The sequence below is a fragment of the Erinaceus europaeus genome, chromosome 1, assembly GCF_950295315.1.
Source record: "Erinaceus europaeus chromosome 1, mEriEur2.1, whole genome shotgun sequence".
In the NCBI taxonomy this organism is placed as follows: domain Eukaryota; kingdom Metazoa; phylum Chordata; class Mammalia; order Eulipotyphla; family Erinaceidae; genus Erinaceus; species Erinaceus europaeus.
The window spans coordinates 196,678,772-196,704,448 of record NC_080162.1 but is presented as its reverse complement, the minus strand read 5'-3'; the positions used below and the strand labels follow the sequence as shown (position 1 = coordinate 196,704,448).

Below are 25,677 nucleotides of genomic sequence, written 5' to 3'. Positions count from 1 at the left end.
GAGACACACCTTACTAGGGAAAGAGAGAGGCAGACTGGGAGTATGGACCGAGCAGTCAACGCCCATGTTCAGCGGGGAAGCAATTACAGAAGCCAGACCTTCTACCTTCTGCAACCCTCAACGACCCTGGGTCCATGCTCCCAGAGGGCTAAAGAATGGGAAAGCTATCATGGGAGGGGGTGGGTTATGGAAGCAATTACAGAAGCAATTCCCCACCACCAAAAACTCTGTATCCCTCCCCTCCCCTGATAGCTTTCCTGTTCTTGATCCCTCTGGGAACATGGACTCAGGGCCATTATGGGGGTGCAGAAGGTGGAAGGTCTGTAATTGCTTCCCCACTGAACGTGGGCGTTGGCAGATGGATTCATACTTCCAGCCTGCTCCTACCTTTCCCTAGTGAGGCAAGGCTCTGGAGAGGTGGGGGTCCAGGGTTAACTGTATGAATTTCCATATCCTTAAGGCTAGCTTCATGTTTGTGCATGGTGAATGAATTGTGTTCTTAGGATGAACTGAGAATGGAAACAAAGCAGAACAAGATGATAGCTCTCATCAGCTGTTTATATTGGCTTGAAAAACCCTTAACTTCAGTGTCACTTAATCCCCAAGATAGTGCAAAACTCTAGATTAGGAAGTGAAATAAAGAAAGAGGAAACGGGGTTCAGTGATAATATGGGATCATTTTCTGCCTTAAAGAGATTTTCTTTTTTTTTAAAGATGTGTTTTTCTCTTTTAAAAAATATTTATTTATTTATTCCTTTTTGTTGTCATTTTTGGATAGGACAGAGAGAAATGGAGAGAGGATGGGGAGAGAATGATAGACACCTGCAGACCTGCTTCACTGCCTGTGAGGGAACTCCCCTGCAAGTGGGGAGCCAGGGGCTTGAACTTGGATCCTTATGCTGCTCCTTGCGCTTTGTGCCACGTGCACTTAACCTGCTGTGCTATTGCCTGACTCCCAAAGAGATTTTCAAAACAATGGGAAACATAAAAGTCACAGCTGATTAATCCATCAGAGAAATAGGGACTGTATACTGGAACATATGAGTTGAACTTACTCAGAAAGATACTATCTGTTGAACAATAAGGACAAAGGTCAGGATCTGTCATGCATGATTTGATCAGGCACTAGTTATGCCCCATGTGGGAAGACTCAAAAGGGAGAAAGATAAGATAAAATGGGCTTTAACTGGTAGAGAAGACCCATAATATAAAGATATGTAACTGCATTGCATATGGTGAAGTCTAGTTTACATTATAGGCAAATTCTTTTTTGGTTTATTCTCTCTTTCTCTCTCTCTCTTCTTTTATTATTCTTAGAACAAAAAAAAAAGCTATTGATCCAGGGGGACAGCATAGTAGTTATTCAAAAGACTTTCATGCCAAAGGCTCTGAAGTCCCAGGTTCAATTCCCCAGCACTACTTTATGCCAGAGAGGAGCAGTGCGTGGTGTCTGTCTGTCTGTGTCCTAGCCTCCCTCCCTCCCCTCCTCCCGTCCCCTTTCTCCTCCTCTTCCTCCTCTCCCTCTCCCTCCTGTTTTTCACTCTTTGTCTTTCTGCCTCTCTGTAGCTGCCCAAAAACAAATCAATAAAAAGAAAACACAAATACAGATTTTCAACATAATTAACACATTGGGGAACTGAGGATTATAACCTTAGATTATCAGTATTTATATAAAGACCCTAGAAGACACTGTGCATTATGATGAGAGAGTTTAATCATAGATGCTTATTTATTATAGTTACAGTTGAGTCTTCCTGTCTGCACAATTCCATTCCTTGTGGACTGCTTGTTTTTTTCTAGATGGAGAGAGGCAGAGAGTGTGTAACAGAGAGAAAAGGGACAGATACTAAAGCACTGCTCCATCTCTCTCTTTTTAAAAAATATTTTTTTTATTATTGTGTAGACACAGAGAGAAATTGAGAGGGGGGGATATAGAGAGGGAAAGAAACAGAGAGACACCTGCAGCTCTGCTTCTCCACTTGTGAAACTTTCCCCTTGCAGGTCAGGACCAGGGGCTTGAACCTGGGTCCTTGTACACTGTAATGTGTGTGCTTAACGAAGTGTGCCACAGCCTGGGCCTCCACTGCTAAATATTATGAAGCTTCCCCTTTTCAAGGTGCTTCCACATGATGGCTAGTGACTCAAAAGTGGATCCTAACCCACCATGCAATGCTATCAAGAGAGTTGCTCCCTGGTCCCTTCTTCTTCTAGCGTTTGCCTCCCTGGTGCCTGGGTGCTTATTTTAAATTTCTCCTCCAATTGGCCAAATTTCCTACAGTTAAATTATGTAATTGTAGTTCAGATGAATGTAGTTATATGCACAACACATGTACAATATCTCAGTGGAAGGATTTTCAGCTTGTTTTGATCTAGAGGGCTGGTTCATTTTTGTAGCTGGTCGACCTCATGGTTGCCATACACAGATAAGACACTAGATGTCAGAGTACAACTAAGAATCAGCTAACATCAATCGCAAGGCTGTGATGTCCTTGGAATTCAATTAGACTTTTAAAAACATTAAAAAAAAAATAAAAAAGAATTTAAAAGGGTCCAGGTAGGGTTCACCCAATAAAGCGCCCAGACATTATCTTACCCAAGAACCTAGCTTCAGGCCCTCAGTCCCCAATCTGCAGGGGGGTTAGCTTAGAGGCAGTAGAACAGTGCAATAAATCTCTCTCTGTGTCATATCTCTCTCTCTCTCTCTCTCTCTCTCTCTATCATCTCTCTCTCTGTCATCTCTATCTCTGTCATCTCTCTCTGTCATCTCTCTGTGTCATCTCTCTCTCTCTGTCATCTCTCTCTGTCATCTCTCTCTCTCTCTTTCTCTCTCTCTCAATCTCTACTGAAAAAAAAAAACATCTCTAGACTTAGAAGAGTCCACAGAAAGCAATTCTAAGCCAATGACCTTGGTAGCAAGAAAAAAAGGAAGGAATAAAAGTTAAAAGAAAACATTCAGATTGCAGAAAATCTGAAAATGTAATAGTCTCATCAGTTCCCACATTTGATCATTTAAAACATCTGATGAAAAGATGAGAAAAGTGACCATGGATGTTAGATTCTAGGAATTGACTTAAATTTAATGAAAATGTAAAGTACTTGTGATTTATGTCTCTGTGAAAGTATGACTTGTGAAGTTATTAGACAACAATGATAAAGCTTCCAGTATGTTTTTTTTTCCTGTCCTTTGCCATTAGAATTTAATTTTCCCCTGAACAGGACTGTGAAGGTGCAGTGTCTGCTATTTGCTGCAATCCCAGCCTCTTGCCAGCTGATCTCTTAGTTTATTAATAAACTCTGGCTAGTCTACAAAAATCAGCAATTTTATCTTTTATCCTTGAAATGGGTTATTCGCCTATTCCTTTGTGTGTCTGTGAATCCCGCATTCTCACATACTTGGTCTTATTCTTGTCAGAAAGTAGAGACTCCACAGCAAGTTGTACTGAGTGTCACTGAAATCCTCCTAGCAGAGATCATACATTCAAAGTGCAACTCCGAGGTTACACAGAGTCACTTTCCAGCTCTGGTGGTACTCTGCTAAGTACCAACAGCTGGCTTAAACTTAGTTCTTGCTTCTCCTCTAGCAACTGGGAAAGCATGGCATTTGTTGTGTGTGTTTACATTGGGATATAAGCAAGCAAGGCGCCTGATTACAGCCACTGGTGGGTCTCACTCCTGAGACTGCAAAACAAAGACAAACCTGTTGCGGGACAATCTACGTATCTGTCCTCAAAGATAACAGGCAGGGTGTTCCAGTCACCGTCTATGTCCAGGCACTCTGCTGGTAATGGGGGCATGGTGGTGAGGTACTCTGAATTCCGGACATCCAGGGACATCTGGCTGTGGTTCTGTATTCTGTGGGACATAAGAACTGGGTAAGCATCTGAAGAAGACACCAGTGTTTTCAAATGATTACCTCATTCTCTTTATTTCAAGAAAACATTAAAAAAAAGTTCAATAAACTCTGACAATTTCTGTTTGTCCATTTCCTCTTCTTTTTTTTTCCCCCTTGCCACCTACTCAACCCCAAAACTCTAGTTAGCTTTGTATTGGAACCTATGTGGGTGCTAAGGTTAGACTGACTGGATTGTGTTGTGAGGGGAAGAAACACAAGAGCCTTGATGTCAGACCATGTTAGTGGAATGTAATACATTCGTCTATAACTTGAGCTGAATTTCAAATACCTAGGTATTTTAAATGACTAATTTGGAAGAAAAATGTATTCCTACACCTTACTTCTCATAAGCTATCGAATTTAGGAGCTGATCCTTATTTTGTGGTATTGGTATTAAGAAGCATCTATTTTTAAAATTATGATTATGACCATGATTGTTTTGCTTACTGAGTAGACACCAGCATCTTTTCAATACAAGGACTTCTTGTTCAGGAACTATGCTATTTTGCTTCCTTCTTGCAGAAGTAGTCACACACACACACACACACACACACACACACACACACACACACACACACACACACACACTTTTGATTAGGTATCTTGCCACCAGCAAAAAAATTGATTTGAGTTTGAAGCAATCAATGTTCCTAATCAAAAGTTAAGGATGATAGAAAATGTTTATTTTCTTTACCTCAGATTCCTGCAAAAGGAAGTGTTTTTCAGCAGAATGAAGATACTAAGACTCTATCAGTTTCCTCCACACCAACTCAGGCATTGCTTCACCAGGGGAGAAGGCCTTCTGAGGTTCATGAGTTTAGGGAAAGAACTGTATTTATAGCTGGTGTTTACCTGACCAACTGTTGCTTCTTTAGAATAAACCTGGTCTCTGTAAACCCTCATCTAATCCTCTTCACCCGCCCCATACAGAGAACAGTTTTGTAGCTGTGGCACTCAAATCTAGAGTGACATCTACATCTCTGGTTAGATATAATTAGTAGCAACTGATATATATATATATATATATACACTTATATATATTATGTATATATTATACTGAAGACGACATGCATGCATATATAAAATTTTATATATTGAATAAGTCAATGAATATAAAACACTTCTTACAGCTTTTTTTTTTAGCCAAAGTAATTTCAATAGATTAAGTATCAGGAAGACAATTACATGCACTGAATTTATGGTATATTGTTGAATATATGAATCTAAAAATTGGGTGATTACAAATACAAATTCTAAAACCATGAAAGACACTGTGTTATAGCTTTGTTACTACTGCTACAGAGATCGAAGTGTCAGTACAAAATTTTAAGTCATATTAATATTTCCACCGTCATTCACTCATTGCTCCAACTAACTTGCATGGAACATTTTCTTACTATGTAGAAAACACTGTTTAGACATTACTGTAACTGAGAAGAGACAGTATAAACACAACTTTCCTCTTAGTGCTAAATCATCTAAAACACATTTTAATTATTTCAATTTATGGCAAGAAATAGTTTCCAAGTGACACAATAATGCAACTGCCATGATTTATCATGAACACACACACCCTGAAACGTGCACAAGGAGTTACAAGCCTCAGAAGCACATTTTACCCTTGGGTTCCAGTTATCCTATCTTGTGCTACCCTTTTATTATTATTTATCCGGCCTTACTCTATCCAATCTCACTTAAAAAGCATTATTCCAAACATGCTAAGTGATCTCTGCAGTTCACTAAGTGACTGGGACCTATTGTTCGAGTAACAGTCTCATTTGGGCTTGAACAAGATGGGTTTTGACAGACGAGTTCCACCTGGGCCAGCTTGTCTTTCCACTAGTTCGGCCTGATTTGGGAAGGTGCTTCTGCCTCACCTGGAAACAGAAAGGCCTCCCTGCAGTCACATCTCATCAGCTCTCGTATCTCCAGATGAAAATGTTTATGTTTATGCACTGCTGCCAGAGCTCTGTAGCACTTAGACCCCGCTGCCTGAATCTCGGTGTCATTTCTGTGTCACCTTGCTCCTTTTTATGCAGTAATTTTCTCAGGCTAAAATGATACTTTCCTCTCTGCTCAGTGGCTTTGATTCTTATTGAGTGAATTAAAATTTACTTGCTCCCAGATTGTGCCATTTGTATCCTAAGCTATGCTTTCATGTGTAGGTTAATATTTATTTGTTTTGTTACCATCAGGGCTTCACTGCTCCATACTGACTTTTTATTCCCCCCTTCCATGGTTATCCCTGCGGCATCGTGCCTGCACTATGAATTCACTACTCCTGGAGGCCTTTTATTGTTGTTGTTGTCCTTGTTCTTATTGGTAGTTAGGATACAGAGAAATAGAGAGATGAGGGGAAAGCAGAGAGGGGAAGAGAAAGATAGATACCTTCAGACATGCTTCACCATTCGTGAAGTGACCCCTCTGCAGGTGGGGAGTCGCGGGCTCCAACTGGGATCCTTATAACTGGTCCTTAAAGCTTTGCAACATGTGCATTTAACCCAATAAGCTACCACCTGCCTCCCCCCCACATTGACTTTTCAGAGACAGAGAGAGAGAGAGAGAGAGAGAGAGAGAAAAGGACAACACAGCATCCAAGATTCCCTCACTTATACAGGGATCAGGCAAGGCAAATGAACTATCTCTAGTGAACTATCTCTATCTCATCAACTCAGTAATATACTTTTTTTATTTATTTTTGCTTCTAGGTTTATTGCTGGGGCTCGGTGCCTGAACTACGAATCCACTGCTCCTGGTGGCCATTTCTCCTTTTTTACTGGAAATAAAATATTTTACTTAGGACAGAGAGAAGTTGATAGAGGAGGGGGAGGCAGAGGACAGAGGAAAATAAACACCTGCAGACCTGCTTTAAGCGGGGGGGGCTTCAACCCAGATCCTTGAGCTTGGGTCCTCACACTTAGTACTATGTGCACTTAACCAGGTGTACCGTCAACTGGCCCCTTATTATTATTATTATTATTATTAGTAGTAGTAGTAGTAGTAGTAGTAGTAGTAGTAGTAGTAGTAGAGATAAAGAGAAACTGAGAGGGGAGGAGAGAGAGAAAAAATACATCTGCAGCACTGTCTCAAAGGTCCTAAAGCTTTTCCCTTGCAAATGAGAAGCAGAGTTTTCAACCCAGGTCTTTGTGCATGATAATATGTGTGCCCTACCACAAGCACCAGTGCCTGGGCCCTAATATCTACTATTTTCTATGAGTGGTAAAGTGAGAGAAAAAGTCTGCACTTGTATGAGAGCTCAAAACACTGCAGCCCCACCACCCATGAAGTTCTTGTTGTCATAATGTTGTTACGTTCTCATGTGGCACTGGGTACCAGACCCAGGGCCCCAACACTCAGGGCATTGATCAACCTCTCTAGTTCTCAGTATCTGTTATTAATTAAATGTCAACACATAACTTCAACCTTTGAAGTTCCGATGCGACAAATATTACAATCCTCTGTAAAGTTACTCTCTAGTAGTACTAAATCCTCTCACCTACTTCAGACCTATCCGGAAATGTCTCCTCAGGAAATTTTGTCTGACCACTCTATAAAATAGACCTTCTGTTACTTTCCCATGGATTGTTATTTTTCCCATGGGGTATATAAATATTAATATGTAAATATAATTTATTAATTTGATTTCCAGTAATAAAGTATAAGGTCCATGTGGTAAAGGAGTCATCTGTAGACCTGGATATCCATCAGCAGTGAACAAAATAAAATATCAATAGTGTAGGGACTGAGTGGTGGAACACCTGGTTGAGTGCATGTGTTATAATGCACAAGGACCCACACTGAAGCCCCTGGTGCCCAACTGTACTGGGAAAGCTTTGTGAGTGGTAAGCAGTGTTGCAGTTGTCACTGTCTCCCTCACTATCTTCCCCTTCACCTTCTACTCCTGGTGTCTTTATCCAATAAATAAATAAATAAATAAATAAATAAATAAAGTGAAAATAAAATAGCCTCTGGCACAAAGTCAACATGAAAATGATATTGGTCAAAAGAGGAAAAATTTCTTTTACTTCTAAGCAATAAGCCAAGTAGGTCCACTACCTAGCTTGATGCTATTTAAGGATCATAAATTACAGAATCAAGATTTTAAAGCACACAGATATGAGAGCCAAGGTTCTTCTATCTTATTTGCCATTGTCACCACCATATTAAAAAGGCAGAAAAATATCTTAATTATAATTATAATGGCACAGAGTAAAGGTTGGTTCTACTTCCCTCCCCATCTACTTGCTCACTCTATTCTAGCTACTTTTGCTTTCTTATTGTTCATCAGGTACTTCCTGTTCCCCTAAAACAATCCTTATGACAGTCAGTCTTTCCTTCTAAATTGTTTTCTTCTGTGTCACAGCATGGCTACTTTAGTCTGTTTAGGTGCTACATCTTGAGAGAACTTTCTGTCATTGAATAGGACTTTTTAAAATAATTTCTTCTTCATTATCTGTATTTATTGGACAGAGACAAATTGAGAGGGGAGGGAGATATAGAGAGGGACAGAGAGAGACCTTCAGAGACAGAGAGACACCTGCAGCCCTGCTTCACCACTCGTGAAGCTTCCTCCTTGCAGATGGGGACCAGGGGCTTGAATCTGGGTCCTTGAGCATTGTCACATGCGCACTCAATCAGGTGCACCACTGCCTGGCCCCAGATATTTTTTTCCAGTGTAGTGTTACAGATAGCTCAGAGTGACTTGCAAAAACCAACTGTACCCATCACTCCTCAACTCCATATTGGATGACAACAAACAGGCAGGTTAAAAATAATGGTTATCTGTGGAATATTCACAACATGAACATCTGTCAATGCCACACACCGGGGATTGCTGTCCACTTTGGTTTTTCCAAAGGGTGTTGATGAATATTGATAAGGAGCTTGTTCAGACTCTTTCACATCATTTCTCTATTCTTAGCTTGATTATTTTTCTTTACCCCTAACTGTGAGTGAACTCATTACATCTTACCTGATTTCCACTGGAATGAGAGCTACAGCAGGAGTGCGTCTTTACTTTGTCCCTCATTGTGCCCCTAAGACTTATGTGTATAGTCAACATGGGCTGAATTTATCACTCATGATCTAACATTTTTTTAAACAAAATCTGTAGCTGTCTCTGTAGGGCCTCAGAACTATTATTCTTCCCATTTAAGGAAATAAAGACCATGTGATATTAAGAGACAAACAAACAACAACAAAACAGTCATATACATATAATTTTCTCATTGATCTGAAGTAAATATAGGGAGATTTTGAACTCTGGTATACAAATGTTTTAGCATTTGTACTTTGTATAGTGACTGGCATTAAAATAAATATCTTCAGGGGAGTAGTTGTCTATGTGTCTGTCACCTCTAGGTGTGCTTACACTCACCAAGACCTGACAATTTAAAGTCTATGTGCTTTTCTAATTAGCAATGTGTAAAATTCTGCTTAATGCAGTTGCTGACTTTTAAGTATTTTGCTCTGTGAAATATGTTTCAATGTGTCAGATTAGGCCTTTTTATTTTAGTTTTTAAAAAATGTATTTAGCTATCTTTAATAAAAGTACAATGAATGAATGAATAGGAAAAGCAGACATTTTTAGACAAGTTATGTTAACATGCAGATATGTTTTCCTTGGTGTCACCATTACTTTAAGAATATATTTTCCCTGGACTGAAGACCCCACCAATGTTTCCTGGAGCTCTGATTCCCCAGAGACCCACCCTACTAGGGAAAGAGAGAGGCAGACTGGTAGTATGGACCAACCAATCAACGCCCGTGTTCAGCGGGGAAGCAACTACAGAAGCCAGACCTTCCACCTTCTACAGCCCACAATGACCCTGGGTCCATGCTCCCAGAGGGATAGAGAATGGGAAAGCTATCAGGGGAGGGGGTGGGATATGGAGATTGGGTGGTGGGAATTGTGTGGAGTTGTACCCCTCCTACCCTATGGTTTTGTTAATCTATCCTTTCTTAAATAAAAAAATAAATTAAAAAAAAAAGAATATATGGTCTACTCCCAGAGTGATAAAGAATAGGAAAGCTATCAGGGGAGGGGGTGCAATAAGGAGTTTTGGTGGTGGGAATTGTGTGGAGTTGTACCCCTCTTATCCTATAGTTTTTGCTAGTGTTTCCTTTTTATAAATAAATAAATAAATAAATAAGAATATATGGTCTCCTCTCCCTAGTCAACTAGGAATAGCAAAGACAATCACCTGAGAACACAAAACAAGACTAGGATTACTTTGGAAATCCACCAAGTCACAGATGAGTGCAAACATGTGTGGCTCAAGGAGAGAGAGGGGCCTAAGGAGAGATACCTGGGGCTAGAAGCCCAAATCTACTCTGGAGGGACTGGTAATAGTCTAGCAGTTTACCAGTTGAGGTGCCACCTCTGGTCTGAGTTTTATCAACAAAGAGACTGCTGAAGGGATGAGAGGATCCCCTGAGGCTCACAAAATGCAACTGTGAGTCTCCACTGCTACTGTCCCTTGGAGGCTGGAGCACCAGTTGGGAGGCCCTGTGCTGACATCAGGGGAAGAGCACTGGTCGGGCAACTCAGGGCACTCCTTGAATGTTAGACCAGAAACTTACAAATATATAGTGAACCAACTGTCACTTCCATCAGGAATGTCACTATGAGTCCTCTTGTGGGCTTCCCCAGGACTTTGCCCTCACCATAAAGCATCAATAGTAGAGGCTTTCCCCAGTCTCTGAAGGAAGGCTGGGGTATCCTGCCCTGCTACTCTAGGAAGACTGGTCATGAAATAAGGGCAGCCTGCAATGTTTCCAGCTGTGACCCTAAACTTCAAGCTCAGACCAACAGGGACTCAGAGGTTTACACAGGCTCCTGTGCTATATATGTGTGTGTGTGTGTGTGTGTGTGTGTGTGTGTGTGTGTGTGTGTGTGTGTGTGTGTGTGTCCTGGGTCAAGTGGATGGGATAAACAGTTAATTATGGGCATAGATTTTTTTTTTTCCAAGAATGAGCTCTACTCCCTACTCTAATCCAACTTTCTAGCCCTTTTATCTATTCTGACACCATTTTCTCCGACAATATTTTTATCCAAATTCATGTTAGCTTTCAAACTCAAGCAAAAACTACGCTAGCCATGGGCTCCTAAGAACATGCCTAAAATGGACTCCCTAGCATCTTTCCATCCTAAGATCCCTATTCAAATTTGTTTTGTTCCTATTTTTTGTCCCTGTTCTTTAACCATTTTGTCTCATTTTATATCTTGCTGCCTTTTAGTCACCAAGTCACAGACACTCCTTTGATTCCATTCTGATTTCTCTGGGCAGACAACCTCACCAATGTGTCCTGAAACTTCAGCTCTCCAGAGTTCTATCCAACATCAAGAAAGACAGAAAAAGGCTGGGGATATGGATCGACCTGCCAATGCCCAAGTCCAGCAGAAAAGAAAGCACAGAAGCTGGAACTCCCACATTCTGTACTCCAAAAATAATTTTGATCCATACTCCCAGTGGGGGATAAGTGGTAGGGGGAAGATGACCAGAGGGCCCTTAACTCCAACTACATTAGGACCCAGAAAGAGAAGAAGAGGGGGAAATTTGAATGCAATAACAAGGCTATGTGTAACTTGGAAAGGAAAAGAAGGTAGGACCTTTAAAAAAGGAAATTATATACAAATATAAATAGATGGTTGTAGAAATAATAGTTAGCCCATATCTGCAACCTTAGAAAAACTGCTGTGGCTTAGAATAGGAGGATTAGGGATTCAGAACTCTGGTGGTAGGAATGGTGTAGAATTATACCCCTGTTGACTTTAATTTTATATATAAGTGTTAAATCACTAATAAACAATAGAAAAAAAAATATGGTGAAAACATCTCCAGGTCTGTCTGAAGTGATGAGTGGATCCCATGGGTTCCTTTTGATAGGTCTACTGTTGTCTCTCAGACATTACACCACTCATATTTCTTTCACCTATATTTATTCTTTCTGTGTGACATTCAAAAACAAAAGTAAAACCTTGGAATTGAACAGGACCAAATACCATAATTATTTACTGGAAATATGTACCATAATGAGTGACTTTGACTAATATTTTTAAATTTACTTTCTTTTTTTTTTCTAAAGGAAAGTGAATTTACAAATACACCAGTCATCCTAATTAGGAACTACAAGCATAATTTTTATGCTAAATGTATTTCAACATTCTTAGAAATATCAAGGGTAATTGATTTTTGTTTTTCTTCAGACATAGCTTGTGGCTACAACACCTGCTTCTAACCCGTTTTCCAAAGAAGACTCAGTATAGGTATCTTTGGGGACCTAGAAAGTTTTGACTTTGGCTCTTGGCATTCTATGCCACCATCTACCCCTCACCTCTGTGATTTGCCTGCATCTGACTGCAGAGAAAATCCAGCCTAATATTGCAGAGGTGGGGAGACTTCTCTCCTGTACAGTCAGAGATAAAAGGAAGTAAATTTGAATAAGGATGTTTTCGGTAGATAATTTCAGGATGTGACTTGGATATGCAATAGCTTACTTACAGGTTTTCCTGAAAGGTCAGAACTGAAAGCTTTTGGTGCTCCATATAAAAGAAGGCTTCAGAAAACCTTCTGACCTGAAGATAAAAATAATGTAAAGAGGTTAACTCATTGAGTGGGCATTGCCTTAATGTTTAAGGAAATTTGGGGTATACAAAGTGTCAGCATTAAACCAGCTTCCCCTGCTCCATGCTGCATTGCTGATAGTATGGCCTATTTACATAATCATTGTTTTGCCTGATCTATCTTCTTTCTACCTTGATACCTGCCCTGCCTGCAGGGTATTAATTAATCCCACCAGTTAAACCATCACAACAGTTGCTAAGGAAGTTCCCAGCATGCCTTTTGCCTTTCTCCATCCATTTCTGTTTCTGACTTGCCACTTTCAGTTTTATCCTATAAAGCCACTTCTGTTTCTGGTTTCTCTCTTTCTTCCTCTTTTTTCTCTCCCATGTCTCAACCTGTAGAAGGGCTGGTGTGCAGAGTGGGAGTAAGCCATTGCGGCCATTGTGGTCCAGGTGGTTTAATCCTCTGCACTCACACCCGACTCTGGAGTGCCCGCATGAATAAAGAAATGTATTACCACGCCGCCATGAGTTCCTTGTCTCTCTCTCTGGTGACGCAAGCCCGGCACAAAGAGTTAAGAGATACAGATGACTAAGAGAGCTGTGTCTACTACTCAGAAGTTCACAAACAACAGTCTTCCTAATAATCTCCACTAGTGCACTCTCACATTTTAGCCTAAATTTAATTTCTCGACACAGTTTGATGATTGATATTGAACCTGATTTCACATTTCTTTCTATTATTTATCTTTTAATATTTTACTTTTTCCACTTAAATATAACACCTGAAAACAGGAACAAATGAAGTGGAAACAGATTTTGTGGAGCTGGTCATATTTGACTCTTAAGAACTCCACAGGATTAACAATATAGTCCTCTTGCCAATAAGAAGACCACCATACATATATGTAAATTTAATTTCATTTACCCACCTACACCCAAGATGGTGACAAATACACTAAGATTCCTTTTTTACATTTGATGGAACTTTCTTCTTTTTCATTTTTTATTGTTTTAATTATCTTTATTTATTTGATAGAGACAGTCAGAAATTGAGAAAAAAGGGAATACAGAGAGGGAGAGAGATAGAAATCTTTACCCCTACTTTATGGCTCCTACAGGTGGGGATTGGAAGCTTGAACCCAGATCCTTTTACATTGCAACATGTTCATTAAACCAGGTGTGCCATTACCCAGCCTTATATTCTTACCTTTAAGTTTCTGATTATTAAACAATTTGTCCTGATTTATATCTTAATGCTTTTTCAGCCACCAAGTTGCAGATGCTACCATGACGCCAATCTGACTTCACTGAATAGATGGCCACATCAATGTGTCCTTGAGCCCCACCTTTCCAGAGCCCTGCCCCACTAGAGAAAGACAGAAACAGGCTAGGAGTATGGATCCACCTGACAATGCCCATTTCCATTGGAGAAGCAATTACAGAAACCAGAACTTCCATTTTCTGTATCCCACAATGATACTGGGTCCATACTCCGAGAGGGATAAAGAACAGGAAAGCTTCCAATGGAGGGTATGTCATATGGAACTCTGGTGGTGAGAAATGTGTGGAATTGTACCTTCTTATCCTACAGTCTTATTTATAATTATTAAATAAATTAAAAAAATTTTAAAAAAAGCATTCTCAAAGCACTTGCATAACTCCTTGAGACACGTCCTGCTATGACCAGAGAAAATCAAGACAGCTAACGTCAAGTCTAGGATAACTATCTTCATAAAATCGCATCTCACTACCAGTTCATGATTGGGTTAGGACTATAACTCTGAGACTCAGAAAGTAGTATCAGTTCTTATTCTTCTAAATGGACTAAGTGTTGGAAAAGCTTTCTTGAGAAATGGTTGTGGGATTACAAAACACTTGTCACCTTACCCTCAAGGTGTGATGTTCCTGGGTAAGGTAAGTGGTCACTTGGGAATGAAGAGTCACTGTGTCTAGAAACTGAGTCCACAGAGCCATCAAGTGGGAGGTGAGCCAGGAGAGATCCTTACTTATCTGTTCAGCTATCTTTTCTGGATTGTTCAACACCTGAAAAATAAAGTGAGGGGGGGGGTTACAGTGAAGAACTTCTACTGCACTCAGCAGAGCAGCCTTCATCCCGAAGCTTTTCTGGCTTGCACGAGTTTCTCTCCATTCTTAGAACTCAACTATACCTTAATTATTCTCTACTAAGCACTTTGCAGTGATTCCAGTTTCAACACAATAATATCCAGCACAGGACTTTTCACATGAACATTTTTTCAATGATGTATAATTATCTACCAGTATAGTAATTGTAGCTTTCATTTCACAGCAAAGTACAATTAAAACAGAGGGACTACATAGCATTCACCAGGTCACACAGACATGGATTGACCTGCAGGCCTATGTAACCAAAATTTCACAGTAGCAAGCTGCTTTTCTATAGTGGGTGTTGGAAAAAAAAAAAAAAACATGTTCAGCAGAGAAGCCGTTACAGAAGCCAAACCTTCCACCTTCTGCATCCCACAATGGTCCTGGGTCTGTACTCCCAGATGGATAAAGAATAGGGAAGTTATCAGGGAAGGGGATGGGATACGGAGCTCTGGAGGTGAGCATTGTGTGGAAGTGTACCCTTCTTAGCCTATAGATTTTTCAAAGTTTCTATTTTATATATTTCTAAAAAGTATCCTTTAGGGAATGATACATCTTGTACAAACTCATCACATCTAACTAGGAAATTAGCCTAGGATGAAACTCAATAGTCATCCTGACCCTCTATGCTTCCCTAAATTTCATTCTAAATTCCAGAGAGAGAGAGAAGCCCAGGAAACTTTAAGTATTCACTAAGCATCTCCCATATCTCAAGTGCCTATTTAGAATAAATAGGGACAGACAGATGACTAAAAGTGAGGCTTTCCCTGCAAGGAGCATATCTCAGAGGAAGGGAGAGGAATATTTGTTAAAAGTTAAAAATTGCCGGAGCCAAGATGGCAACATGGAGACAACACCTGGCGCGAGCTCCTAAAAGAAGCAGCTTACAACCTAGGATTCTCTGTATAGGGTAGGCTAACTGGGCCATCTGTGGAAAGGGTGAAAAAGGGGTGGTCAGGGTGACACCAAAAACGAGTCCTATAATCAACTCTTGGGCTGGTAAACAGAAGCCAAAAGGACAAAGAAAGGGAAATCTTTGGCTTGACTATTTCTAAACTCACCCTTCCCCTCACCCCAGAACCAGCCCCCACAGGACTACCAGCTGCTCCCAGCAAGCTTCTTGAAGAGCTATTTTCCTTACCAAGATTCCTGGCCCAGCAGGAGTGTCATTCCAACCCTTTTTCTTTTTCTTTACCATTTCTTTTTGAAGGGGGCTGGAGCTCTATTTGAGTGACAGAATACCTGACCAATCAGTACCTCAAGCCTGCCTGGGAAAGACTAGCTGGTGTTTTTGTTGTTTGTTTGTTTGAGACTTCTTATAAGTGGTTGCTTTTACTTGTTTTAAGAAGGAAACCAGGCTAGGTGCAATAATCTGAAGCAGTCCAAGCTGCAGACTGACTAACTGAGTTTTTTACTCTAATTTATTTTATTATTACTATTATTATATATGCATGCCCTTTTACCTCCTCTTCAGGTTGACCAAAATTAACTGTTGTCATTTTTTCCATTGATAAGTGACTGTGTGTCCAATCCACTGTGGGAGGAACTTGTTTCTCTCTTCCTTTTCCCCCTACCCTCCTTCTTCTCTCCTCCTAGCTAATTAAAAAAAATCTCATTCCTTTCCCTGTTCTTTTTTTTTTTCTTCTTCCTTCTTTTGCTTTATGAATTCAATGACACTTATTTGTGAATTATTTTGTGGAAGAGATTTAACTTGGAGTAGTCTCTCTTTCTCCGTGTGTGTGTGTGTGTGTGTGTGTGTGTGTGTGTGTGTATGAGTGTGTGTGTGTGAGTGTGTGTGAGTGTGTGTGTGTGTGTGAGTGTGTGTGTGTGTATGAGTGTGTGTGAGTGTGTGTGTGTGAGTGTGTGTGTGTATGAGTGTGTGTGTGTGTGAGTGTGTGTGTGTGTGTGTGTGTGTGTGAATGTGTGTGTGTGTGTGTATGTGTGTGTGTGTGTATCTCGTTTCTACTTTCCTTTATCCTTTTTCTATCCCTAGAATTTATAGTGGACAGTAGATATGCATAATTGTCTATTCTTGCTTTGTCTTTTTTTCCTTTCCCTTCCTTTTCTTTTGGCTTTGTTTGTTTCTTTATTTACTTGGACTGGATGAGTTGTTTGGCTAACTGGTACTGGTTGAACTGTATCAATTCTTGCTTCAGTTGCTATTGTTGTAATTTCTGGGGTTTGTGACTGCATTGTGAAAAGACTTTAGTATAGTGTGGTTTGTACTCAAAACACAACAACTAAAGAACAGACCAGAAGAATACAAACCACATCAATTAAAAGAAATGGTTAAATCAAAAGCAAATAAACTGCTACCACAATGAATTAGGACAGGATCCCAGAAGAAACTACAAATTAGTCAGAAGAAACCGTAGATAAGAAAACTATGCAAACAATAATAAACTTGATAATCACAGAAATGAAGACAACTATTGAGGAAAGGGCTATCAGAAATAGGGAAACAACAGATAATAACTAGCTACCTTGAGACAATTTGAGAACTGAGAGCATAAATAGCTGAGCTAAAAGGCCAATTAGCAGCTAACACTATAACTGAACTGAAGAAGGAAGATGAGGGAAGGCAAAGCAGATTAACGAAGCAGAAAACAGAATTATCCAGACAGAAGATGAGCTAGAGAAAATTAAGAAAGAACTAAAAAAAGAGATTAAGAGTCTCTGAAACAACAACAGAGACACATGGGATGATCTCAATGAGGTAACATTCTTATAATTGGCTTACCAGAGGAAGAAAGAGAGGAAGGGGAAGTAAACATCCTAGAGGAAATAATAGAAGAAAAATTCCCAGACCTAAGCAACAGAAAGAACATTTTCTGAGTTCTTCACCTCCAAAAACTGGAATACACTTTCTTTTCAAATTCATATAGCACATGCTCAAGGTTAAACCACATCTTAGGCCACAAAGACAGTACTGACAAATTCAAGAGAAGTGAGATCATACCAAGTATCTTCTCAGAACACAGTGGAGTAAAGCTAACATTCAACAACAAACAGAAAAATACTGAAAGTCACAAAATTTGGAAACTCAAATATATGCTTCTTAATAACCACTGGGTCAAAGAGGCACGCAAGCAAGAAATTCAAATTTTCCCTGGAAACAAATTAAAATGAAGATACAAGCTATCAAAATATTTGGGAAACAGCTAAAGCAGTACTAAGAGGGAAACTCATAGTCACACTAACACACATTAGAGAACAAGAAGAAATTCAAATAAACAACCTTACTGCATGCCTTAAGGACTTAGAGGAAGACGAACAAAGGACCCCTAAAGGGAGAGATGTTGGGTAGTATGCCAGCTCCCCCTGGCTTCTGCTTAACCAAGCACCGGTATGCCTGTATAGGGATTGGTTTGATCCCATTCAAAGTGGTCTATTTACATAAATCACTTTTACATTTACATAAAGCACCACACTCCCTCCAGGGCATTAGTGGTTCAGTGATAGAAAACAACACTGGAGTCCAAACAGATAAGATGGGCATAGATCTTGAATAGATTCTCTCTCCATATTACTGGTCATCTCTATCAGGAATAACACAATAAAGCCCTTTGTAGGCCCCTATAGGACATTGCCCTCAACATGGATCAACAAAAGTAGAGAATGTTCCACCCTACAAAGGAAGAGGGTGATAAAGGGGAAGAGAAACAGAGAGACACCTACAGCCCTGCTTCACCACTTGCAAAGTTTTCCTCCTGCAGGTGGGGCTTGGGGGCTCAACCCAAGATCATGTGCACTGTAACATGAGTGCTCAAACAAGGTGCACCACCACCTGGACCCTGGTGTCTCTCTGTCTCCTGTGTCATCTTAGCTTCTCTCTGTCCTGTCAAATAAAACAAACAAAAAACTGTGTCACTATCAATACAGTATCAGATTAAGCGCACATGGCGCAAAGTGAGGTGACAGACAGAAAGATCCCCGTTTGAGCTCCCGGCTCCCCACCTGTGGGGAGCTCACAGGCGGTGAAGCAGGTCTGCAGGTGTCTATCTTTCTCTCCCCCTCTCTGTCTTCCCCCTTCTCTCTCCATTTCTCTCTGTGCTATCCAACAACAACAACAGTAGTAGTAGCAATAGCACCGATAAAAAACAAAGGCAACAAAGGGGAAAAAATAGCCTTCAGGAGGAGTGGATTCATAGTGCAGGCACTGAGCCCCAGCAATAACCTTGGAGGCAAAAATAAAATAAAATAATTTTTTAAATCTGATATTTGTTCTTTCACACAGGATGGAACTGGAGGCGATGATGTTGTGTTGTGGTTTTAAAAAAACAACAATTTATTTCCAGAAGACGTTTACTATCTGTTGAACCAGCTGGCCACAGCAAAGCACCTGACAAGAGTTTCATTAGTACCATTCCATGTACTGTGAGAACATATTCCAGATCTCATATAATCACATTGTATAACCGGCGTCTTTATCTGTTTGATTCTCTTTTCTAGTCAGACCTCCATAGCAGCTTCACAGCTGCTGCCAGAGTGACAACCAGGTGTCCCAAACCTCTCTGCTATACTAGCCATCTGCTTTTGCTTGGCTGTGCCTTTCCTGAAGTCCCACATCCTCCCATTGATTCAGGGTTAAGATCCTGTGGAATCTGTCATCCCCTCTCGGATTTCCATAGCCCAGCCACTGCTGGTAGTTACCTCCCTGTGAACAATCAGCCTCTTTTGTGTGCAGGTATTAGTTCTGAGAAGGTCTCTTCAATTTCTGTATTCTAAGCAGACTTCAGGGTGGCTCTTAATAAGGTGCTTGGTGTTTATGGGAACAACATGGAACAATCCCACAGGTGAATTGCTCCACCTGAAACAGCTGCCACGTGTGTCCATTACCCCATCCACCCACAGACGAGTGCAGCTTTCCCTGCCACTAGGTGGCGATATACTGCCTCCCAAGGCTGCAGGCTCTGTACATGCCCCCTTTTGAATGCTGGAGCATTGTTTTCTTTCATAGTAGGCACCCAGTGTGTTCTTCAACTTCCCACAAGGTAAGCTAATAATACCCATCCCCATTCTCTCTACCTGTGTGCTTCTCAATCTCATCCCTACAGCTGCAGGCTAGTTTGGTAGTGCTGTATAAAATTAAGACTACCAGTTTTTTCTTTCTTTATTCTTCCCCCCCTTGGGCCTGAAATCTCATATGCAGGTGGATCCAAGTTACTGTCTGGGGAGAGGATGTCATGGCTGGAAAAAGGACCAGAAAAGCTGGATCAGGGAAGAGAGTAGCTCCAAAATATGGGAAAGGTGTATGAATATTGTTGACTGTAAACCCCGTCAATTTGATCTGATTTGGGGCCCATACTCAGCTTAGGAGCTTATGTGACCTCTGCATCCCTCTAGATCTGAGTTCACATTCTGTGGTCATGAGTAGGAATGTTCCATGCTGCCCCAATTTCAGAACCCATCTTCCTCAGGTGTAGCATAGAGCATGTTTTCCAGCCTCCCTTTGGAGGATGGAACATTCTCTACCTTTGTTGATCCATGTTGAGGGCAACATCCTATGGGGGTCCACCAAGGGGGTCTATTGTGTTGTTCCTGATAGGAATGACCAGTAACAATGGAGAGAGGGATTTATTCGAGGTCTAGGCCCAACATGTCTGTTTGGGGATCTTAGGACTCCCTGACTAGGGCCCCAGCTGATGGGGTGTCCTCATAGGAACTAAAGAGTCATTGTTAAAGTATGCCAGTCTCTTGCCCTTATTCAGCTTTTGCAGTCCTTGCTTTGGTAAGATTAGCTTTGGAGTGAGGGAAGTGTAATAGGAAGTAGGTGAGGAGGGTATCTAAGTCTAAGTAGACACTATTTCATTAGGAACTTTTTACTGATTCACTGCAGACTATTGTGTACTTATGCTTTCAGGTATATTATTTTGCCCCAATTTATGGATACATGTAAACATATGTTCTATCTCACAGGACCCGGTCTATATCTAGGCTTTGGGACTTTGTTAGAAAGTGAGCCACCTGGAATGGAATTAGAGAATCCAATGAAAGGAAAGGTCTCACCTGAGTAATGAGGCTGAAGGGTTGAAATTCTATGCCTGACATCTCTGGACATGTTCTGAAGTGAAGCATGCTGAGGTGGTACTCCTTGCATTGATTAGGTTGGGGTTGGTAGATGCAATATCATTTGGTATGAATTGACAGAAGCATGCAAGAAATTGAGGAAGCAGGAGGTTCCTGCTATCTCAGGGTTTGAGAGGACAATAGATAGTTATTGCTATAATTACACTATTTGGCAATTGGGCTAATTTTGAAATATTTTTTGTTAGTATTTGCTGTGTCATACACACGTCACCATAATTTATGTCCTTTGACATTACTTGTATATAGTTGTGCCACCGGTTGCTTCTGTTCGCCCTGGTCTAAGCTTTTAAGAGAGTCAACATATCAAAGACTCAGCCAGTGGTCTTTACATTAAAAAGTTTGGACATTCAATCAAATAAAAAAAAAAAAGAAAAAAGAAAAAACTAGCATAGGCACATGTCCTTTGGAATATAACTAAAATATGCCGATTAGCTATCTACAGAATGGAGGACCCCCCCAACTCTTCATCCACACTATTCCAGCCTTTAGGTTCATGATTAGTCAACAATTTGTTTGGATTTATATGTTAACTCTCTTTTCAGCCTCCAGGTTCCAGATGCTACCATGATGTCAACCAGACTTCCCTGGACAGACAACCCCACCAATATGTCCTGGAGCTCTGATTCCCCAGAACCCTTCCCCACGAGGGAAAGAGAGAAGCAGGCTGGGAGTATGGATCAACTTGTCCACGCCCATGTTCAGTGGGGAAGCAATTACAGAAGCCAGACCTTCCACCTTCTGCATTCCACAATGACCTTGGGTCCATACTCCCAGAGGGTTAAAGAATAGGAAAGCTATCAGGGGAGGGGTGGGGTATGTAGATCTGGTGGTGGGGATTGTGTGGAGTTGTGCCCCTCTTATCCTGTGTAAGTACAACAATAACCGATTGTGCTATTGGAGCTTCATACCCTGCTTATCCTATAGTTTTGGCAGTGTTTCCTTTTTTAAAATAAAATTTTAAAAAATTAAGACTACCTAGAAACACAGCCCCTCCAAACAAAGACCTATCCTGATAGCTGGTGTCCCAGAGTCAATGGAGGTAAGCAGTCTGCTGATCTTTCTAGAGACACGTTTGGTAGTCTCCTTAGTCGCCTGAATTCTCACCTGATTGACTGTAAGCATCAGATGTGACAGTACTACAGTGTCTCACTGGTGGCCTTGGAATCTGGCCTCTGGCCTGCCCCCAGTGGCTCAGTTGCTCAGTGACTATAAGGAAGCCATGATCTTCTTTGTTCACTTGTGGCAAGATAAACAAGGATCTATTCGTGCTCCCACCCTTATTTTGCAGGAATGCTGGCAGGACAGTGCCCAGTGCAGTCAGTCAGCAACCAGTGCAGGGAACTTTAAATTGACATTGATTTTGCTGCAAATGTGATAAATTGCTGTGGTATACCTTGAGGCACATTTTCCCCCTACTCTCCTCACACTCCTCTTTTTTAGAGATCTTGTCATCCTCCCTATGCATGTCCCTCCATGGCCTAGGAAGCTCTTCAAGCTCTGTTCCCTGAAGGATATACGGACCCCTCTACCAAATGTTCAAATTTCCCTCAACCTTGTCACCTCACCTCACAGTCTCTCCTTCTGGGAGCTCTGCTCACAGATCCACACACACAGGCTTTCACTAGGGTCTGTGGTCTCTGGCCTCCGTGAACTGCACAGTCTCTGTATAAAAGACAAGGTTCCTCTCTCCCCTCAAGTACTAGCTTCACAATAGCTTCCTCACTGGGGGTTATTAGCATCTGCCTCCTCACAGACTGTAAGGACATTTCCTCCTGCAGCCCCACCAGTCCTCAAGGATCCGTGGCACAGGACTGACAAGTGCCAGAGAACTGCTAAGCACTGTGTGTGAAAGCAAACTCTTCTCACCTCCTAATAGTCCCTGACACCTGGGAATCCAGCCACTGAGAGTGTAGACAATTACTCAAAGCGGGGCCACCAGCCTCACTGTGGCAGGGCATAGATAAAGGAAGTTCCTCCTTGAGATGCTGAGCTGTACTTCCCATGGGCCCATCCTCTGGCTCTGCCAGTCCTGGAAGGAGAGACTAACTCTCCTGTCAGGTGTTGAGCAGGGTTCTTTCATGAGCTCTCCTGTAATCTCCTCACAGCAATCTCAACATGCAAAGGGGGAACACAAGGCTTTCAGAGCAGAGTTCACTGTCCAGGGTCAAACAGTTGATATGCCAATGTGACTGAAAGCGCATGAATCTTTCACCATAGCCACACTAATGGAAAACAGAGCTGCAGCCTCCTGGGGACTCTGAACTCTTGTCTTCTCAGTCACCTGGTCTGTGCAGGATCTTTACAGCACAAGATGCAGAAGGTGCATGTCACCCACAACAAGCACCAAAGTCCTTTGACAGTCTGGATGTCCCTTACACACTAGTGAAGGGACTCCTGTGTCGTTCACAGGGAACTCACTGTCCTTCCTGTTACGATGAACAGAGCTCATGGTACAAGTCTCTGGTTATCCCAACTGGCAAGCCCCATTCCTTCTCCCAAGTTCATGTCAAATGTCCCCTCCTCCACAGACTCACTCCTTCCCATCTCTGCGTTCTGCCGGTTCATCTGCCTTCTACTGCCTGTACTGTGACCCTGAGGTTACTCTATAATATGTCCTAAAACAAGAGTTCCCATTTCTGGCTACACCCTATATTCATCTGGGGAACTTTATTTTATCCATCTGCTTATTTATTTTCCTCCATGGTTATTGCTGGGGCTTGGTGCCAGCACTACGAATCCACTGCTCCTAGTGGCCATCTTTTCCATTTTATTGGATAGAACAGAGAGAAATTGAGAGAAGAGGAGGAGACAGAGAGGGAGAGAGAAAGATAGACATCTGCAGACCTGCTTCGCCACTCATGATGGACCTCTTGCAGATGGGCAGCTGGGGCTCAAACCCTGATCCTTGTGCAGGTCCTTGAGCTTTCTGTGTGCTTAACTGGGTGCGCCATCACCTGCTGCCTCATCTAGAGAACATTTAAACATTCATTTTCCTCCATAAAATACACTTGGCATATAGCACTGTATTAATTTAAAGGACACAATGCTACGATTTGGTATGTGTGTACACTGCTGAATGATAACCATATATTTATCATAATTCTATGTAATAACCACATCAATCTCCTCATAAAGTTAGCTTTTTTTTTCCCCCTATGATAAGATTTTTTAAACTACTCTCATGGGTCTGAGAGGTAGCCTACCAAGTAGGGTGCCTACACTGCCTTGTGCATGACTGAGCCAGAAACTATCACACAAGGGAGGGGCGGACCAAGGCAAAAGAATATCTTCTGTGTCTCGGTGTCTCTCCTTTTCACTGACTCTCCAGTGAAAAGTGCAAGTGTCCCAAGTCCCAGGTCAATGCCCCACACCACCATAAACGAGAGCTGAGTAGTGCTCTGGTAAAATATAAACAAAAAACCTGAAAAAAAAGTGTCTGAGTAGTGAAATAAATAGTGCCTAAGAAAGACAGGGCAGCACTGAAGCTTGGAGTACAGTCTAGGTGTGGCAAAGCACGTCCTTTTCAGGGGACCTATCTTGGTGGCTCTGTAAGTATGATGATTTCATGTGGTTCTACTATGAAGACAGGTTTGAAGAAAAGAAAAAAACACTGGTTTAAAAGAAAGACACCCCCCCCCCCCCCGCAGTGTGGGTCCTATTTTTCCTTATCTCTATCATCATTTTTTTATGAGAAAAGGAACAAAATGGCTGCCTAGAGCTTGCTGCCCAGGGGAGGGTCCCAGTCCTGGTCCTGCAACATGATGGCAGAGGACCCAGTGGGGGTTGTATTGTTATGTGGAAAACTGGGAGATGTCCTGCATGTACAAACTACTGTATTTACTCTTGAATATAAAACATCAATCCCCCAATTAAAAAAATTAAAGAGAGAGAGAGAGACCTACAGCCCTGCTTTACTGCCCCTGAAATTTCCTCCTGTAGGTGGGAACTGGGGATTTGAACCCAGGTCTTTGGTCCTGGTAACATATGCACTTAACCAGATCTACCACCACCATTGGCCCTTGATCATATAATACTCAACCAGCTAAAGTTCAGTGTGATGTCAGTCTTCTTTACTAAAATAGTCAGCGTTAGATAAAACTTTTTAAAAAAGTAATGGGGGTGGGCAGTTGTACACACACACACACACACACACACACACACACACACAAGGCAGATGCCGACTTGCACTAAGAAAGTCTTTACAGTCCTGTTTCTGGCACTGATGAGCTGTTCACACTTGCAACCACTGTCATATACCTCCTGTTATATAAGGATTATAGTCTTCATCCAGACCATATAATGTAACATGATACAAGTGTCCCAGAAATTGTAAATAACATGTACTGGACAAGTATTCATCAAGGAATCATTCTTTATCCATGCTTGACACAAGTTTGGCAAATAGATACTTCTGTGCGTCATTCTCATTACCATCATCAAATTAATCTCCTGCCATTGTTGATGGGCTCTGACCACAGGAGCAATGCCCCTAATAGGCACATAGTCAGGGCCAATGAGAGGTCACTGAATGAATGGTGTTGGACAGACACACATACGGAAATCAAGACCTTGTTATACTATTTTACTTTTAATTTTCCAAAATGTCAAGTAAAGAACAAAGTACATATGGGCGTCTGATAGACACTTAATGACTTAGGGCCAAAGGTGTAAAAATATATGTGCTTGCACTATGAATCTCTAGCTCTGGACAGCCATTTTACTAATTTTCTTTTAAAAACATTATGACAGAGATAAGGAGAAATAGAACCCCTATGGGAGAGAGAGACAGAGAGAGAGAGGGGGAAGAGAATGGGGGGGGAGAGAGAGAATGAGAGAGAGAGAGAGAGAGAGAGAGAGAGAGAGAGAGGGCATGAACTATAGTCTGCTCCATTATTCCTGAAGCTTTCCTCCTATAGGTAGGGGCCAAGAGCTCGACCCCACATTCTTTGTTCTTGGCAATCTGTGTGCTTTACCAGTTGCACAACTGCCCAGCCTTGTG

General features: G+C 41.4%; 1 protein-coding gene across 4 annotated transcripts in view; it reads right to left on the bottom strand.

The window, feature by feature from the left end:
- Nucleotides 1-25,677, bottom strand: part of FAM135B (family with sequence similarity 135 member B) — a 348,640-nt gene that overhangs the window by 28,772 nt on the left and 294,191 nt on the right. For all 4 annotated transcript variants that reach the window (XM_060201007.1, XM_060201008.1, XM_060201011.1 and 1 more), the window contains 3 exons: nucleotides 14,349-14,504; nucleotides 12,397-12,470; nucleotides 3,698-3,852 (listed from right to left, as the gene is read on the bottom strand). In XM_060201007.1, coding sequence (XP_060056990.1) covers nucleotides 3,698-3,852; nucleotides 12,397-12,470; nucleotides 14,349-14,504 — 385 coding nt within the window. The remainder of the gene's footprint in view (nucleotides 1-3,697; nucleotides 3,853-12,396; nucleotides 12,471-14,348; nucleotides 14,505-25,677) is intronic.